This window comes from Podarcis melisellensis, assembly GCF_964234715.1.
Source record: "Podarcis melisellensis genome assembly, chromosome: 18".
Lineage (NCBI taxonomy): Eukaryota > Metazoa > Chordata > Lepidosauria > Squamata > Lacertidae > Podarcis > Podarcis melisellensis.
Window position 1 is genome coordinate 516,477 of NC_138536.1, and position 16,809 is coordinate 533,285.

Here is a 16,809-nt window from a genome sequence, read left to right on the forward strand (position 1 = left end):
TTTGCAAGAGGAGGGGGCTTTCGAGGGCTCCTAGCCCAGGACAGCTCTGCCTCTGCCTCCACCGTCTGAGGAAGCGATGCTTCTGAGTTCTGCTTGCTGGAAACCACAGGAGGGCTCTTGGGTTCGAATCCTGATTGCCAGTTTGCCACTGAGGCTTTTGGCTGGCTGCTGTGACAACAGGAGACTGGAGCAGATGATGGCCTGATCCAGCAAACGCGCCTTAAGTCATTGAGCTCTGGACCTGCTTCAGGCCTCCAGCGACAGAGGGAGACGTGTGGTTTTACCACCTTTCAGAGTTTTTGTTTGCTTTTTGCAGCACTGAATGTTCTCCCCGGACTTGGTGTTTTTAGATCCCTTCCTCGATGCTCTTAAACTGAAGCAGCCCCCTGCCTCCCCCAGTTCTTACAGTTAGTGGAGCATGTGACTCTTCATCTCTGGGTTGTGGGTCCCAGCCTCCCCCCCAGGCTCAAAAATTTAGGGGGCTGGGCTAGATGGCCCTCCGACTCTACAATCTACGATGCTGCTTCTTCCTCTTTCGTGACCTCCGCCGTCCCATTCCCAAAGGTGTGAGGGCTCCCCCATACTGTGTGACACCTGGCTAGGCAGTCAAATGGGGGTGGCAGCTCCTCTGACACCAGCTCTGCATTTTCCCCTGTTCAGGCTCACGGGGGCAGAGATGGACGAGGGGGATTCGGGTTTCCTGAAGCCCAAAGCGGCCTCCGAGGACGTTGTCTCCGTGGCCCCCTCCACGGCGGAATCAGTCTTTGTGGAAGGTAAGTGGGGGCCTAATCCTGTGCTGTAGATGTGGGGGTTGTGGTGACAGTGCGCTGGGACAGGGGATGTTCATGTGTGTGTGCGAGAGAGAGAGAGAGTGTGCGTGTGTGTTTGCGTGTGGAGAATCAGAATTGTGTAGTCAGAAAAAAGCCCCCAAATTTCTAGTGCCCCCCCCTGCAATGCAGGAGCCACAGTTAAGAGACAAGCGAGCGGCAGAATTAGCAGGGTTTTGCTTGCAAAAAGGCCTTTCCGTGGCCAGAGCTCTGCGTCGGACGATGGGGGGGAAACCGCCCGTCGAGCACTTTGTCTGCAGCAGCCTCTTCTTCCCCGCAGATGCTCAGTACACCTCTTTGCGGAACGAGCTGGAGACGGACGCCCGGGAGTTTGAGGCCCCGTCGTGGAGCCTCGCGGTGGAGCCAGCCTACGCCAAGCAGCAGGAGAGGGAGGTCGCCAAGAGGCAAGACGTCATCTACGGTGAGGAGCCTGGAATTGCCTCCGCGGGGCCTTCTCTGCGGCGGCTCTGGCCGGGGCCCCTTGCGCTCGGTTGGGGGGGGAGCAGGGAGCCCGACAGCAGGGGGCGCCAGAGGCATGGAGGAGTCCCAGCTTTGTCTCTGCCTTCTGCCTGCCTGTGCGGAGTTCTGCAAGGGGAACAACAGAGACAGGAGGAGGCAGCTGGCAGTCAGGACCCCGACTCCAGACCCCTAAGCTAGCTGGGAGGGCAGGTCCCCATTCACACAAATGGAGCTGCCTAATACAGTTATAAAAGGGGGAAACCGGTGAAATAGAATATTAGTAGAAATAAGTAGATCAAGAAGATTTGGTCTTGGGGAAGCTCACCTAACAATGCTTAGGAAAAATAAGGATAAGACAAGAAATTGTTAATTTGTTTAACTGATCAAAAAGATCAGTTAAAAGAGGCGTGGGAAAAGGAGACAACAGGGGAGATAGTCCAAGCTAGGGGGAAACGGGAGAATCGTGCGTTGAAACTGTCATCTATAAGAATAAAAGAAAATTACTATAAGTTAGCTTGGAGATGGCACTTAACACCAGTCAGATTAAATCAAATAAACAAAGGATATTCGGAGTTATGTTGGAGGGTGTGCCAGGAAACCAGGAATTACATTCACACGTGGTGGAAGTGTAAATAAATGTACAATTTTGGGGGAGTCGGGAGGGGTGTAAAGTCGGGAATCAAACGAGGGTGATGTGCTTCCCCCTGCAGAGCTGATGCAGACCGAGATGCACCACGTCCGGACGCTGAAGATCATGCTGAAGGTCTACTCGCGAGCCATGCGGGAGGAGCTGCAGTTTGGCCAGGCCGCCATCCTCCGCCTCTTCCCCTGTGCGGACGAGCTGCTGGAGCTGCACGGAGCCTTCCTCTCGCAGCTGAAGGAGCTGCGGCAGGAGGCGCTGGAGGAAGGCAGCGAGAGGAACTACGTCGTCCAGCGGATCGGGGCCCTCCTGGTGCAGCAGGTGGGTCCGGGGGGGGCGCCTCATCCCCTCACCCCCGCCTGCAGAGCAACAACCCACTAGCCCACCCCAAATTAAAAAAACACATTTAAAAGGGCATAGGATGTCAACCAAAGGCCTGGTTTAAAAGGAATGTTTTTGCCTGGCGCCTAAAGATGTATAGTGAACTTCCCTGGGGAGAGCATTCCCACAGATGGGGAGGCACTGCCGAGAAGGCCCTGTTCTTGTGTTGCCACCCTCCGCACCTCTTGAGGAGGAGGCACACGAAGGAGGGCCTCGGAAGGTGATCTCAGGGTCTGGCAGGGTTCATATGTCAAGAGGTATTGCGGTCCTGAGATGCAATCCCCCCCCTTTTCCCCTGCCTCCCCGGTTTCCAGTTCTCGGGGGAGACGGGCGAGCTGGTCAAGGAGAAGTACGGCGTCTTCTGCAGCAGCCACGGAGAGGCGGTCGCCCACTACAAAGAGCTCCTGCAACAGAGCAAAAAGTTCCAGAACCTGATCAAGGTAAGGGGGCCAGGAAAGGAGAGCTGGGGGGGGGGGAACCTTCAGCCAGCGGGGCATAACGGTGAAGAACAGATTATGGCCGTGGGAGACCTGGGTTCGAATCCCCACTTGCAGGGTCGTTGTGAGGATGGAAAAGGGGGGGGATAGGAGGAGAACCTTGGAAGAAAAAAAGGAGCGTATAAATAAAAGAATAAAAGGAAATTACAGGGCTACCTAGGATCCCGAACCGCTTGGCTCCTGAACAAATCGGCTCCTGAACGCCACAAACCCGGACGTGAGTGTTCCAGTTTGTGAACGTTTTTCGGAAGCCGAACGTCCAACACGGCTTCTGATTGGCTGCAGGAAGCTCCTGCTGCCAATCAGAAGCCGCGACTTGGTTTTGGAACCGTTCCGGGAGTCGAATGGACTCCCGGAATGGATTAAGTGCGAGAACCCAGGTTCCGCTCTGCGTTCAGTGGCAGTCTGTCTCGGGAGAGCGAGACTTTGGGGGTCTGAATTGGGCAGGTTGGGGGCTGCAAAGCCTTTCCCACGAAGTGAAGCCCTCCCCGCCCAGATCTCTCGTCTTCTCCCTTGCCCTCTAGAGAATCAGCAACTCTTCCATCGTGCGGCGGCTCGGGGTCCAGGAGTGCAACCTGCTGGTGACGCAGCGCATCATGAAATACCCCGTCCTGGTGGAGCGCATCATTCAGAACACGGAAGGTGCGGCTTGTGGGTTGGGATAGAGGACCTCTAGAGGTCCCTCCCGGCTCAATGGCTCTATCCCTTTCCCCCTCTTGACTGAACTTCGAGGTCCATTCGGGTGTGGGGAGAACCCTTTCCAGCCTCAGGGGGGCTGCCTTGTTGGGAGCCCCCCTGCATTTAGGTAGTGGGTGTTGCTAAAGGGGAAGGTGGGGGGAGTGATGGCTTTAATTCCTCCCCCTGGGTCCTGGAAGCTAAAAAAGTCGCAAGGTTTCCACCAGGGTGCATTTGATTTAAATTGATTTAAATCACTAGTCAGTAAGGCTTGTTTAAAATCACTTTTTTTTTACAGAAAGACTCATTATCGCGCGTATACTCTTAATATTTACAACCAGATGAAGGTTTTGGTTTTGGAATAATAAATTCCCAGAGTAGTTTTTACAGCTATACCAAGAATTACCGATTTGGTTCTGCTAGTAGAAATACATAAGACAGATAATTATGAAATTATCGTGAGGTTTAATAAGTTAACTGTTTATACTTGGACAACTTTTCTGCTGTGCTTTATTGGAAGGAGAAAAACAGTCATTTCCTTAATAACAGTTTAAACAATTTATTTAACTAAAACAATGACATTGTAGCGTATCTATCCTTGTTTGTTAACTGATGTGGTTAAACAGTAAAAAAATAAAACTTAGGCTGAGTTTTAGCACACATGAAAAACTTAAAACAAATCCTTAATTCCTGACGAATAGTCTTTGGGCTATAACGTAACTTAAATAGAAAATCCTTAGAAGCTTGGGGGCTTCCCTGCGGGGGGGGGGCTCCGTTTGCCCACTTTGAGGATAGGATGCCAACCCAGAAGGGCCCCCCGATGGCCTGATCCTGCAGCCGGGCTCTCCTTAGCTCCTTGCAGTCCCTGAACGGACAGAGCCCCCGCCTCCCTTAGAACGAGGAGCGAATTCCTTCCTCCATCGTCCCCCGCTTTCTTCCCCGCAGCCGGCACCCAGGAGTACGAGAACCTGACGCGGGCGCTGGCGCTGATCAAGGAGGTCATCACGGCCGTCGATGCCAAGGTCAACGAGAACGAGAAGGGGCAGCGCCTGCGCGAGATGGCGACCAAGATGGAGGTGAAGTCGTCGGGGAAGTTCAAGAACGGCCTGGTCTTCCGCAAGGAGGACATGCTCCAGAGGCGGCTCCTTGTGGACGGCGTTCTGTGCTGGAAGGCGGCTTCTGGGCGCCTCAAAGGTGGGTCGTTTCGGCTTCCCCCCAAAGTTTGCTGGGACAGAGGACGGGATTTGCAGGCAAGCAGGACGCGGCTGGCGCTGTGTCCCCATTATTAATTAGTTTTCCCATAAAGCACATTTTGACGGTTTGGTTTTAAGTCGACCCTGCTGAATAAACTTGTACGGGAGCGACGATTTTTCAAACCACCCACAGATTTCCCCCCATCTCTGCTAAAGCGTCTTGGTCTCACTCCCTTTCTGTCGACTCTTTTGGCAGAGATCCTGGCCGTGCTGCTGACCGACGTGCTGTTGCTGCTGCAGGAGAAAGACCAGAAGTACACATTCGCCTCTGTGGTAGGTGGCCCAGCCCACCGCCGGGCATCAGGGCTGGGCGATACCTGCTTCCCCATGTATTGTTGATGTTGAGTCGTTTAGTGGTGTTCGCCTCTTTGTGACCCCCCTGGACCAGAGCACTGGTCTGCCTCCCGCAGTTTGGTCAATCTCATGTTGGCCGCTTTGAGAACACTGTCCCACCATCTCGTCCTCCGTCGTCCCCTTCTCCTTGTGCCCTCCATCTTTCCCAACATCAGGGTCTTTTCCAGGGAGTCTTCTCCTCTCATGAGGTGGCCAAAGTACTGGAGCCTCAGCTTCAGGATCTGTCCTTCCAGTGAGCACTCAGGGCTGATTTCCTTCCGAATGGAGAGGTTTGATCTTCTTGCAGTCCATGGGACTCTCCAGAGTCTCCTCCAGCACCAGAATTCAAAAGCATCCATTCTCCTGCGATCAGCCTTCTTGATGGTCCAGCTCTCACTGGGAAAACCATGTATATCCCCATATATATCGCCAGCTAAACCTCGCAATAACCTGATTATCTTATGATATTGGGAGGGAGGGAGGAGGCAGTTGGAAGCCCCGCAGATGAGCAGCGCCACTATGCGCAGTATCTATGATTTTATTGGTGTTAGCCGCCCTGAGCCTGGGGAGCGCGGGGTATAAATAAAATTTATTATTATTATTATCTGCCGTTTCCTGGCAAGGCTGGGTGGGTGGCACACATGGCACAGCAAACGTGGATCCCCGGGGTCGCCGATCGCTGGCTCACCCCAACAATAGCCAGGTGCCATACAAAATCAAACCCACCAGAATGCCACAGTGATCCACGCGACGGTCATCTCCAGGCTTGACTACTGTAATTTGCGCTACGCGAGGCTGCCCTTGAAGCTGACCCAGAAACTCCAGCAGGATGGGCAGGATATAAATAATAAAATTATTGTTGTTATTGCTCCGCAGGACGCAAAGCCGCCGGTGATCTCTCTGCAGAAGCTGATCGTCCGGGAAGTGGCCAACGAAGAGAAGGCCATGTTTCTGATCAGCGCCTCCCTCAAGGGGCCAGAGATGTACGAGATTCACACCGCCTCCAAGGAGGAGAGGAATTTCTGGATGGCACAGATCCGCCGGGCGGTGGAGAGGTGAGCAGGGGGAGCTCCCTGGCCCTGACTCCTGCTGGGAATGGAATATTAATAACTTATTATTTGTACCCAGCCACTCTGTGCAACTCCCAACAGAGAACTAAAAACAGAATAAAACATCAGAAAACTTCCCTGAAGAGGGCTGCCCTCAGATGTCTTCTAAAAGCCAGATAGTTGTTTATTTCCTTGACATCTGGTGGGAGGGCGCCACCACCGAGAAGGCCCTCTGCCTGGTTCCCTGTAGCCTCACTTTTTGCAGTGAGGGTACCGCCAGAAGACCTTTGGGAGAGGGACCCCGGTGTCCGGGGTGGAGATGCTCCTCCAGGTCTGCTGGGCCTTGGAGACCGTTTGGGGCTTTCAAGGCCAGCCACAACCCTTTGAATTGTGCTTTGAAATGTCCTGGGAGCCAATGCAGGTCTTAGGAAACAAAGCCGTCCTAAAGAGTTTATTGGGGGTGCTTCTGTCTTGTCCGCTCAGCTGTCCCGACGAGGAGGAGGAGCTTCTCGCTGACCCTGAAGAGGAGCGGAGGCAGGCCGAGGCGAGGGCAGTGAAGCTGAAGGAATTCCAAGGTAGGAAGGCTTGGACTAGGTGACCCTTCGGCCGGGGGGAGGCCTGGCCTGATTCCTACGTCCGAGCTCTTCAGGGGCTGCAAGGAAGGTCGCCCAGAAGGGAGAATTTGCCAGTCTGTCTCCCCAGGAAGGGGAGGTGGTCCTACGCTCTCTGTTTTCCTGTTGTTCTTGGGTCCTGGGTGCTGAGCTGCCCTGAACTCTGCCTCCCGCCTCTAGACCGCCTGAGCCAAAAGGACGAGCAGATCTTGCAGAGCCTGAGTGACAAGCAACAGATCTACCTAGAGATGGCGGAGATGAACGGCTTCGAGGACCCGGTGCCCGGTTCCCGGCCCCGGCTCATTGGCAGGGCGGACTCCCCGGAGAGCCTTCAGGGGGAGGCGATCCTCAAGAAGGCGGTGGCGGAAGGTGGGTGCCGTGCTCGCGTGACGCCCCGGGTGCTCGGGACTGCGACTCCCAAGTGTCTGGGGAGCGCCTGGCGGGCAGAGGCTCAGCTGGGCGCTGGCCTCCTCTCCTCAGCCTCCCCGCCGAAACAAGTTTTTGCGTTTGCAGTGGAAGGCCTGCAGAGTCTGATCTTCACCCAGCTAGGGGGGTCCGCGGCCCCCGCCCGCTCCGAGGACACCACCGGCGGGTCGAGCCTGCTGAGGCGCGCTGAGACCTTTGGGGGGTACGACAGCGCCACGGCCGGCCTGGCCAAAAGTAAGTGGCCCCCTTAAAATGGGGGAGAGAGAAAGGCTTAATTGTCATGGACTGGTTGGAGGCAGAGGGATGGTGGGAGGAAGCAGCTAGGGAACCCCCAGGGGAAGGAGGCCCAGAGCCCAGGAAGTGGGGGTGGGAGGGAGAAACCTGGAAGGAGGAGGTGTTGGGAGCAAAAGAGGCAACAGGGCTTCATGAGCGGGGAGATTCTGTGGCAGAGCAGTCCAGAATCAGAGGCAGAAGCGGAAGCGGGAGAGAGGAGGGGGGCCAAGAGGCAGAGATGAAGTCACAGGGGTCTCCCCCTTCTGCGACAAGCTCCCTCTCTGCTGGTCTCCCAGAACCAAGAGTGGCATGAAAAGGGCGGGGGAGAGGTTGGCTGCCTGCAGACATAGTCTCCGATTGCTTGGGGGAAACCCTGGAGAGAGGGAAGGGGACCTGGGCAGCTGGGGGCAGGCAAGGATTTCCAGACTTGGCCACTGATTTCGAGAGCTGCCAGAGATGAGTTGCTGTGCTCATCAGGACTGGCGCTCCTGGACAGATTGTGTTTTTGCCAACGAAGAGTAACCACCTGTTTCTGAACAGTGCTGCTCCTTTGACAGCACCCTTGTCTAGCCGTCCGAAGCAGGGCACCCCCTCTTACCCCACTCCCTGCCTTCTCTTCCGCAGTGGGCAGTTTCAAGAGGAAGGTCTACGGCGGGGAGCAGCGCCTGCGGGACCGCCGAGCCCCCCCTGCCAACCCGGAGGACCCCCCCTCAGCTGGAGGAGAGGAAGGGCTGCGATTGGTAAGAGGGTGGGGGGCAGGCACCCTTGGCAAGACACAAGTAGGGAGGACCAGAGGCCGGAAGAGGTCCGTATTTGGGAACAAAGTCTAAAACAAGCTGGGTTTCTTGTTTTTTTAAATGCCCCCTCTCCTGCCTTTCTTTTTCATCTCCACCAAGCCAAGCAGTTGGCTCCTTATCTCTCTCGCCCTGACCTAGCCACTGTGCTCCACGCGACGGTCACCTCCAGACTGGATTATTGTAACTCGCTCTACATGGGGCTGCCCTTGAGACTGACCCAGAAACTCCAGCGGGTGCAGAATGCCGCAGCGAGGCTCCTCACGGGGTCATCGCTGCAAGATCACATTCACCCGGTGCTATACCAGCTGCACTGGCTCCCGGTGGAGTACAGGGTCAGGTTCAAGGTGCTGGCTTTAACCTTTCAAGCCCTATACTGCCTAGGACCCTTGTACCTATGGGACTGCCTCTCCTGGTATGTCCCACAGAGGAACTTTCGATCTTCAAACAAAAACATCTCGGAGGTCCCAGGCCTCAGAGAGGTTAGGCTGGCCTCAACTAGAGCCAGGGCTTTCTCGGCTGTGGCTCCAATCTGGTGGAATGCTCTGTCACAAGAGACTAGGGCCCTGCGGGACCTGACATCTTTCCGCAGGACCTGCAAGATGGAGCTGTTCCACCAGGCCTTTGGCCAGGGCACAGCCTGACTCCCTCCTCTGGCAATCTTCACAGAACTCTAGCCCAATGGTTGCCAGTGGCTTGATTTGAATCAATTTTACAATGAATGATTTTAGAGTGTTGTATTATTTTATTGTTGTTAGCCGCCCTGAGCCCAGCTTCAGCTGGGGAGGGCGGGATATAAATAAAATGTATTATTATTATTATTATTATTATTATTATTATTATTATTATTATTATTATTTCTGCAGGGTGACAGTGTAAGGCAGGAACATCCCGGCGGCTCCCTGGAAACAGAGTCGGAGGTAAGCATGCGGGCAGGATCCCGGGCGCTGCCCTCCTGCCCTTGGGGATTCCTAGCCGCTTCCTAGCGCAAGGGCATGTGCAGAGCGGTTTGGGGTCTGGGCGAAGGGCAGGCAGATATTCAAATTGGAGAGGGAAGCTCTGGTGGGCCTGAACCAACAAGGAGATTTTTCCCTTGAAAGACAGATCTCCCCAAACCAGTTGGAAGTCCATATTGTGATACCGGTTTCGTAATTTTTGACCTGGCAATATATCGCGGTGTTTGTGTGCTGTGCAAAAATCACAATGGGGGAAAAACCGGGAAGCCAGCCATGTTTTCTCTCGATTCCTGCAGCCCCTGTTGACTCTGCTGGCTCAGCCTTGCAGGGGACAGCCAATCGCAAGAGCAGTCACCGACAAAAATCTCAATACAGGGAAAACTGTGCCTCCCCATAGCTCCATCCTTGATTCAGACATCGTGATCTATCGGTGCTGTGGTGCCTTGCTTCTCAAACTTAATCCGTTCCGGGAGTCCATTTGACTCCCAAAACGGTTCAGAAACTGAGGCGCAGTTTCTGATTACTGTAGGCGCCCAGAAACGATAGCTGATGGCCACGCCGGACATTCAGCTTCCAAAAAACGTTCACAAACTGGAACACCCACTTCCGGGTTTGCGACGTTTGAGAGCCAAGCCGTTCCACTGCTTGACAGCCTTTTTGTTTCTTCCTTCAGCTCGTCCAAAGGATACAGACCCTCTCCCAGTTGCTTCTCAGCCTCCAGGTAAGGGGACCCCCATTTCTCCCTCTGCGCCCCCCAGATTTAGGGCAGCAGACAGGGTCACAGGGAGCACACTTAGCAGAGAGAAATAAGGCCCTGCAGCTAGAAGCCCACGGAGAAGGATACCCCCTCCTGCCCCTTCTTGACTGTTTTCTGTGCATCAGACCCCTCCCTCTGTCTTCGCGGAGTCCCAAGGGACCCTCTCTCTTCTACTCTGTTCAACACCTCTTGCGATGGTTTGACCCCTTTTTAACAGCACAAATTCTGCAAACACCATCCTTATCTCCTTGAAATCATTTCTCCTGCATATTCCCCGTCTCACCTTAACGGCACACGTTAATTTATCATTAATAGCCATATCCCACACCTCTGTGTACCATTCTTCCATTTTCTATTCTGCTTGCCCCTTCCGCTTCCTAGCTACCATACTTCGTGCCGCTGTCAATGAATTTGTGAGCCAGTCCTTCATAGCCTGTGAACCCTCCGCCCCGTCGTAAATCGATAATAACGCTACCTCGGTCAGCTTTGACCCAGTGATTTCTGTCACAGTCGGACCTCGGTTTTCGAACGTAATCCATTCCGGAAGACCATTCAGCTTCCAAAACATTTGAAAACTGAGTCGCAAAGGGCCGTCTGTGATTTCCATTGAGAAAATTGAAGGGGGAAAGAACCTCGGTGGAAGCCGTTTGACTTCTGAGGCACATTTGAAAATGGAAGCAATTCTGGGTTTGCGTGATTCGAAAACCGAAATGTTTGGCTTCTGAGAAGCTCGAAAACCGAGGTACCACTGTATCTCTTTAAACACACTTGGCCAGAAAATTTCTTTCTTTCTCACTCACTCACTCACTCACTCACCCACCCACCCCTTTCTCCCCCTGGGAGGCCGTCATGGCCCAGCAAAACAGCTGAAATAATAATTATAATATTATTATTTATACCCTGCCCATCTGGCTGGGTTTCCCCGGCTTATCATCATCATCATTCCTTTTTCCTTCTGTGATGGAACTCCTACTTGGGGACTTCCTTGGCTTTTTTCTGGCCCACGTTAAGACCAGTCTGGATAGTTAGCCCTTGGTGAAGACTTGACGTTTTCATCCCCAAAAAAGTTTTTGAGTTTCTGCTGAAATGAGGCTGTATTTTTTGTTGTATTTTAATCTCGTTTTTTTAAGTTGTATTTCAATCAATTGTTTTTATACCTGGTGTTAGCCGCCCTGAGCCCAGTCTTGGCTGGGTAGGGCAGGGTATAAATAAAATTTATTATTATTATCATCATCATCCAGCCAGTCCCTGAAATCGAGGCCCCTGGCTTTCCTCTCCGTCTCTTGCGCTCTGCTTTGTCGAGTCCCTCCCTCCCTCCCTTTCTTTCTTTCTCTCTCTCTCTCTCTCTCCCCCCTTTCTCCCCCTGGCAGGCCATCATGGCCCAGCAAGACAGCTGAAATAATACTTATAATGTTATTATTTATACCCCGCCCATCTGGCTGGCTTTCCCCGAAATGTTTGGCTTCCGAGATGCTCGAAAACTGAGGTACCACTGTATCTCCCTAAATACACTTTGTCAGAAAATTTCCCCTCCTTCCTTCCTTCCTTCCTCACTCACCCCTTTCTCCCCCCAGCAAGCCGTCATGGCCCAGCAAGACAGGTGAAATAATAATTATAATATTATTATTTATATCCCTTTATATCAGGCTGGGTTTCCCTAGCTTATCATCATCATCCAGCCAGTCCCTGACATCGAGGCCCCCGGCTTTCCTCTCCGTCTCCTGTGTTCTGTTTTGGCGAGTCCCCCTTCCTTCCTTCCTTCCTTCCTTCCTTCCTTCCTTCCTTCCTTCCTTCCTTCCTTCTCACTCCCCCCTTTCTCCCCCCGGCAGGCCGTCCTGGCCCAGCAAGACAGCTACCTGGAGGTCCAGCGGAGCGCCCTGCTGGACCGGGAGCGCCAGTTCCGCCTGCAGTCGACGCGGGGCAACCTTCTGCTGGAGCAGGAGCGCCAGCGCAACTTTGAGAAGCAGCGGGAGGAGCTGGCCCACGTCCAGAAACTGCAGGGCCAGCTGAAGGCGGAGCAGCGGCGCTGGGAGCGAGAGCGGGAGCGCCAGCGCAGGGAGGCGGAGGCGGCGGAGGCCCGGCTGCGCCTGCGGGAGGAGGAGGCCCGCCAGCTGAAGGAGCGGCTGGGCCAGGAGCGCCAGGAGCTGGAGCGCCAGCGAGAGGCCTACCAGCACGACCTGGAGCGCCTGCGCGAGGCCCAGCGAGCCGTCGAGAGGGAGAGGGAGCGGCTGGAGCAGCAGCGCAGGCTGAAGAAGCAGAGTGCCAGTGCCTTCTCGCCTCCGGAGGCAGGGCAGGTGAGCTCCTGGGCGGGTGAGAGGGTGGGTGAGATGCCTCGCCACCCGACTGCTGCCAACAGTGGCAGGGGCACAAAGTGGGGCAGACCGGTTGCATGCAGAGGAATTGGGCAGGGGGGCATGAATAATACCGTGGACCTTAAGGGACGCAGGTGGCACTGTGGGTTAAACCAAAGAGCCCAGGGCTTGCTGATCAGAAGGTTGGCGGTTCGAATCCCCGCAATGATGGGGTGAGCTCCCATTGCTCGGTCCCTGCTCCTGCCCACCTAGCAGTTTAAAAGTACGTCAAAGTGCAAGTAGAAAAATAGGTACTGCTCCGGCGGGAAGGTAAACAGCGTTTCCATGCGCTGCTCTGGTTCGCCAGAAGCGGCTTAGTCCTGCTGGCCACAAGACCCGGAAGCTCCCTCGGCCAGTAAAATGAGATGAGCGCCACAACCCCAGAGTCGGCCACCACTGGACCTAATGGTCAGGGGTCCCTTTACCTTTACCCTTACATTGGGTTACAGACGCTTCAGGTTACAGACTCCGCTAACCCAGAAATAGCGCTTCAGGTTAAGAACTTTGCTTCAGGATGAGAGCAGAAATCGTGCTTCAGCAGTGCGGCAGCAGCAGGAGGCCCCATTAGCTAAAGTGGTGCTTCAGGTTAAGAACAGTTTCAGGTTAAGAACGGACCTCCGGAACGAATGAAGTACTTAAGCCGAGGTACCGCTGTGTGGGAGGATCCAGCCTTTTTGTTGTTTCCGCAGGGCCCCTTGAGCCACTCGGCCAGCTTCAACGGAGAAGGCCTGGAGGGCAAGCCGGGCGGGCGAGGGAGCGTCGTCTCCGCAACGGACTACCTGGAGCGGGGGGAGCTGGCCCGCCGAGACAGCGCCGCCTCGCCCGCCCTGGAGGGGGTCCGCCCAGTGCTGCCCCTCAAGACCGAGGTGCCCCTGCACCTCCTCAGCGCCACCAACCAGATCCAGAAGCCGGCAGCCGTCCAGCAGCAGATCCCCACCAAGCTGGCCGCCTTCACCAAGGGCAGCAAGGAGAAGGCGGGCAAGGGCTCCGCCAAGGCCTCCCACCGGACGGAGAGCTCGGGTGAGTGGCGCGGGGGCCGCAGGAGGGGGCATGGGGGCCGCTGGGGGCGGAGGTTGCCGCCCCAGGATGAAGAGGCATCACGGTAAGCACACAGGGTGAATGAAGGTGCAAAGTGAGGGTTATAATACAGTGGTGCCTTGGTTCTCAAACTTCATCCGTTCCAAAAGCAAAGCGTTCCAAATCCAAGGCGCCCTGCTTTCCCGTAGGAAGTCATGCAAAACGGATTAATCCGTTCCAGACTTTTAAAATCAACCCCTAAAACAAGAATTTAGCATCAATTTTACTATCTAATGAGACTACTGATCCATAAAATGAAAGCAATAAACAATGTACAGTGGTACCTCGGATTACAGACGCTTCAGGTTACAGATGCTTCAGGTTACAGACTCCGCTAACCCAGAAATAGTACCTCGGGTTAAGAACTTTGCTTCAGGATGAGAACAGAAATCGTGCTCCGGTGGCACGGCAGCGGGAGGCCCCATTAGCTAAACTGGTGCTTCAGGTTAAGAACAGTTTGAGGTTAGGAACGGACCTCCGGAACGAATTAAGTTCTTAACCCGAGGTACACCCACTGTACTGCAGTCACACAATCAATCAGTAGCTGAACTAAGTTTACACAATCACAAAAAAACAAAAAGAGCCTCAAAAACAAATTAAACAGCGAAAACAGACAGGCCTCAGCGTAACATTCAAAACGGAGCGCATTCGGCTTCCAAAAAAAGTTCGCAAACTGGAACACTTACTCCCGGGTTTTCTGCATTTGAGAACCAAGGTCCCACTGTATGGTTTTTGCTGTATGGATCTCATAGAGACACCCTTGTTAGAGCACCTAACTGGCACCCACAAAAGCTGCTGACGTTCTGCAGTCCCAGAATGCAGGCATTTCCCCTGGCTTCTATTAACGGAGTCACCGTTGGCAGGGACCCTGGGGGTCCTCTCTTGCCCCAGCCCCCTGCAGTGCAGGAACCCAAGAAAGCTCCAAGGACCCGCCATAATTTTCTCTGAGGGTCTCCTTTCTGTAAGTCATTCTGGACTCACAGCTGGCCATGGAGGCGCAGGTTAATTCTGTGTCCAGGGCAGCTATCTCCCAGCTCCACCTGGTACGCAGGCTGAGACCCTCCCTGCCCGCGGACAGTCTCTCCAGAGTGGTGCATGCTCTGGTTATCTCCCGCTTGGACTACTGCAATGCGCTCTACGTGGGGCTACCTTTGAAGGTGACCCGGAAACCACAATTAATCCAGAATGCGGCAGCCAGAGTGGTGACTGGGGGCGGCTGCTGGGACAACATAACACCAGTTCTGAGAGATCTGCATTGGCTCCCAGTGCTTTTCCCAGCACAATTCAAAGTGTTGGTGCTGACCTTGAAAGCCCTAAACGGCCTCAGCCCAGTAGACCTGAAGGAGCGTCTCCACCCCCATCGTTCAGCCCGGACACTGAGATCCAGCTCTGAGGGCCTTCTGGCGGTTCCCTCATTGCAAGAAGTGAGGTTACAGGGAACCAGACAGAGGGCCTTCTTGGTGGTGGCGCCCACCCTGTGGAACACCCTCCCTTCAGATGTGAAGGAAATAAGTAGCTATCCTATCTTCAAAAGACATCTGAAGGCAGCTCTGTTTAGGGAAGTTTTTAACATTTAACGCTGTATTGTTTTTAATACTTGATTGGGAGCCGCCCAGAGTGGCTGGGGAAACTCAGCCAGATGGGCAGGGTATAAATAAGAAATTATTATTATTATTTCTCCTTCCAGCGTCGGTCGACCTGAGGCAGCTCCTTCCCCGGTCGGCAGGCAAAGACGAGCCTCCCTCCCGCAGCCGCAACTCCATGAGCCCCGTCTTTCAGCACAGCCAGAACGTGGCCTTCCTGCCAGGTAAGTCGGGCAGCAGGCGAGGGAGGGGGCCCCACCATGCCCGCCGTTCGCCCGTGGCCCACTCTCACTCTTCTGCCCACAGAGCTGCCAGCTGAGGGCGCCCACCCGGACCCCCTGCCCCCTGCCGCCAACCTGTTCAAGCCCAACAGCGTCCACGCCCTCCCGCCAACCCCGGACGATCTGGCCAAGGAGGACGTCATTTTCTTCTGACAGCCTCCAAGGGACCGGGCCCCTTTCGCTTGCCAGGACAGAGGCCAGGAAACAGCAGCAAGGACGCTGAGTTTTTTGGGGGAGAAGGCGTCTTTCTCTGGACAGTCGTTCGGCTGCACACGGATGCCCCCATTTCACCCGCCTCGCTCTCCAGGGCCGTGGCACCGCTGTCGTTTTTTAAGCACCTTCCCAGCGGGGCGAGAGAAAGCAGAGTTTGCCAACAGAGGTGCCAGCTGAAAGGGTGGACCCCACTTCCTCCGAAGACAGGGCTCGGCGGGCACAGAGAAACTTTGTGGCGATGCCCCTTTGTCTTGGGCAAAGGGGTGCCTTCCTTAATCTGCCGGGAGCCGCACAGGGGCGTCCGGCTTTGTGGCAAACGACTCTTGTGTTCCCCCCCAAATCTGGCTTCTCGCAGGCCGGCGTGTTCTGCGTCCGACCCAACGGTCCCCTCGCTGCCAAACGCTCATCCGCTTCCTTTGCAGGAATCCCCCCTCCCCAATTGATTTTTTTATTTGCTCCAGCTTCAAACCTCTCTGCCACCGAGGGATCTTTTCGGAACGGACCCTGCCACTCTCTTCCCCTGCTTCCCCCAAACGCTCACCTCCTGAAAGGTCGCTTATCTTAACATTTTTTTGGGGGGGTGTTTTGGATTGCAGCCTCGCAGAGATGCGAGATGGGCTCTTTGCTCCTACCCAGATACCTGCGCTCTCCCAAAAGTTGCGGCTGCTGCGCTCGGTCCTCGGGGGGCGTCGGAAGGGCGAGCCCCCCTGTCGCAAGAGGCTCCCGACTGCCCTTCCATCGTGGCAGGGCCGTTTCTGGTAATAACTACGCATTTCCTCCGCGTTTCTTGAAAGGGAAGCCCTCTTTCTGCACCCTGTCCATGCTCTGCTTGCCTATTAGATTTCTCCCTCGGGGGAGCTCCCTTCGGGGACGGGACCAGTGGCAATTTCAAGGCCCCCCCCTGCCTTTCACGGACGGGGTGGGGGCAGGCACAGTCGACATGCGGCCGTGGGCAGGCGACTCACCAACTGGGGTCAGGGGGAGAAAGGTCCCCTAAAGGCAAACATTTCCCTCTGACGCCGCTGCCCCCCCAGGAGAAAAATTGCTCTGTGTTTTGAATATTTATTTGTTTACTATGTGTACGCCCCCTTGAGACCCCCTTGAGTGCGAGAGGTGGCCCGTGCATAAATAAATGAATAAATATAGATATATATTGCCTTTTGCCTGGTTGCTACGACTTGAGCAGGAAGGAATAGCAGCCAAGGAATCCCCCCCACCCCCCAGGGAAGAGGCTGCAGACCCTCTGAAACTCCCCACTGGCTGAAGGGGGGACCCCCAAACCCCTAATCCTGTCCCGGTTCTAGGGATTAAGAGTGCAGGAACAAGAGATCTTAAGGGGGGGTGGGATCCTGACCGAAGGACCTCTTTGCTGC

General features: G+C 54.8%; 1 protein-coding gene across 2 annotated transcripts in view; it reads left to right on the forward strand.

The window, feature by feature from the left end:
• ARHGEF18 (Rho/Rac guanine nucleotide exchange factor 18) overlaps positions 1-16,592 on the forward strand; it is a 51,415-nt gene extending 34,823 nt beyond the window's left edge. For both annotated transcript variants that reach the window (XM_081895365.1, XM_081895364.1), the window contains exons 14-31: positions 661-773; positions 1,108-1,248; positions 1,997-2,247; positions 2,622-2,747; positions 3,329-3,446; positions 4,425-4,673; positions 4,929-5,005; positions 5,942-6,120; positions 6,598-6,689; positions 6,906-7,094; positions 7,239-7,385; positions 8,049-8,164; positions 9,085-9,138; positions 9,848-9,895; positions 11,761-12,225; positions 12,972-13,302; positions 15,047-15,166; positions 15,249-16,592. In XM_081895365.1, coding sequence (XP_081751491.1) covers positions 661-773; positions 1,108-1,248; positions 1,997-2,247; positions 2,622-2,747; positions 3,329-3,446; positions 4,425-4,673; positions 4,929-5,005; positions 5,942-6,120; positions 6,598-6,689; positions 6,906-7,094; positions 7,239-7,385; positions 8,049-8,164; positions 9,085-9,138; positions 9,848-9,895; positions 11,761-12,225; positions 12,972-13,302; positions 15,047-15,166; positions 15,249-15,376 — 2,944 coding nt within the window. In that variant the 3' untranslated portion in view covers positions 15,377-16,592. The remainder of the gene's footprint in view (positions 1-660; positions 774-1,107; positions 1,249-1,996; positions 2,248-2,621; positions 2,748-3,328; positions 3,447-4,424; positions 4,674-4,928; positions 5,006-5,941; positions 6,121-6,597; positions 6,690-6,905; positions 7,095-7,238; positions 7,386-8,048; positions 8,165-9,084; positions 9,139-9,847; positions 9,896-11,760; positions 12,226-12,971; positions 13,303-15,046; positions 15,167-15,248) is intronic.
• The last annotated feature ends 217 nt before the right edge of the window (positions 16,593-16,809 follow it).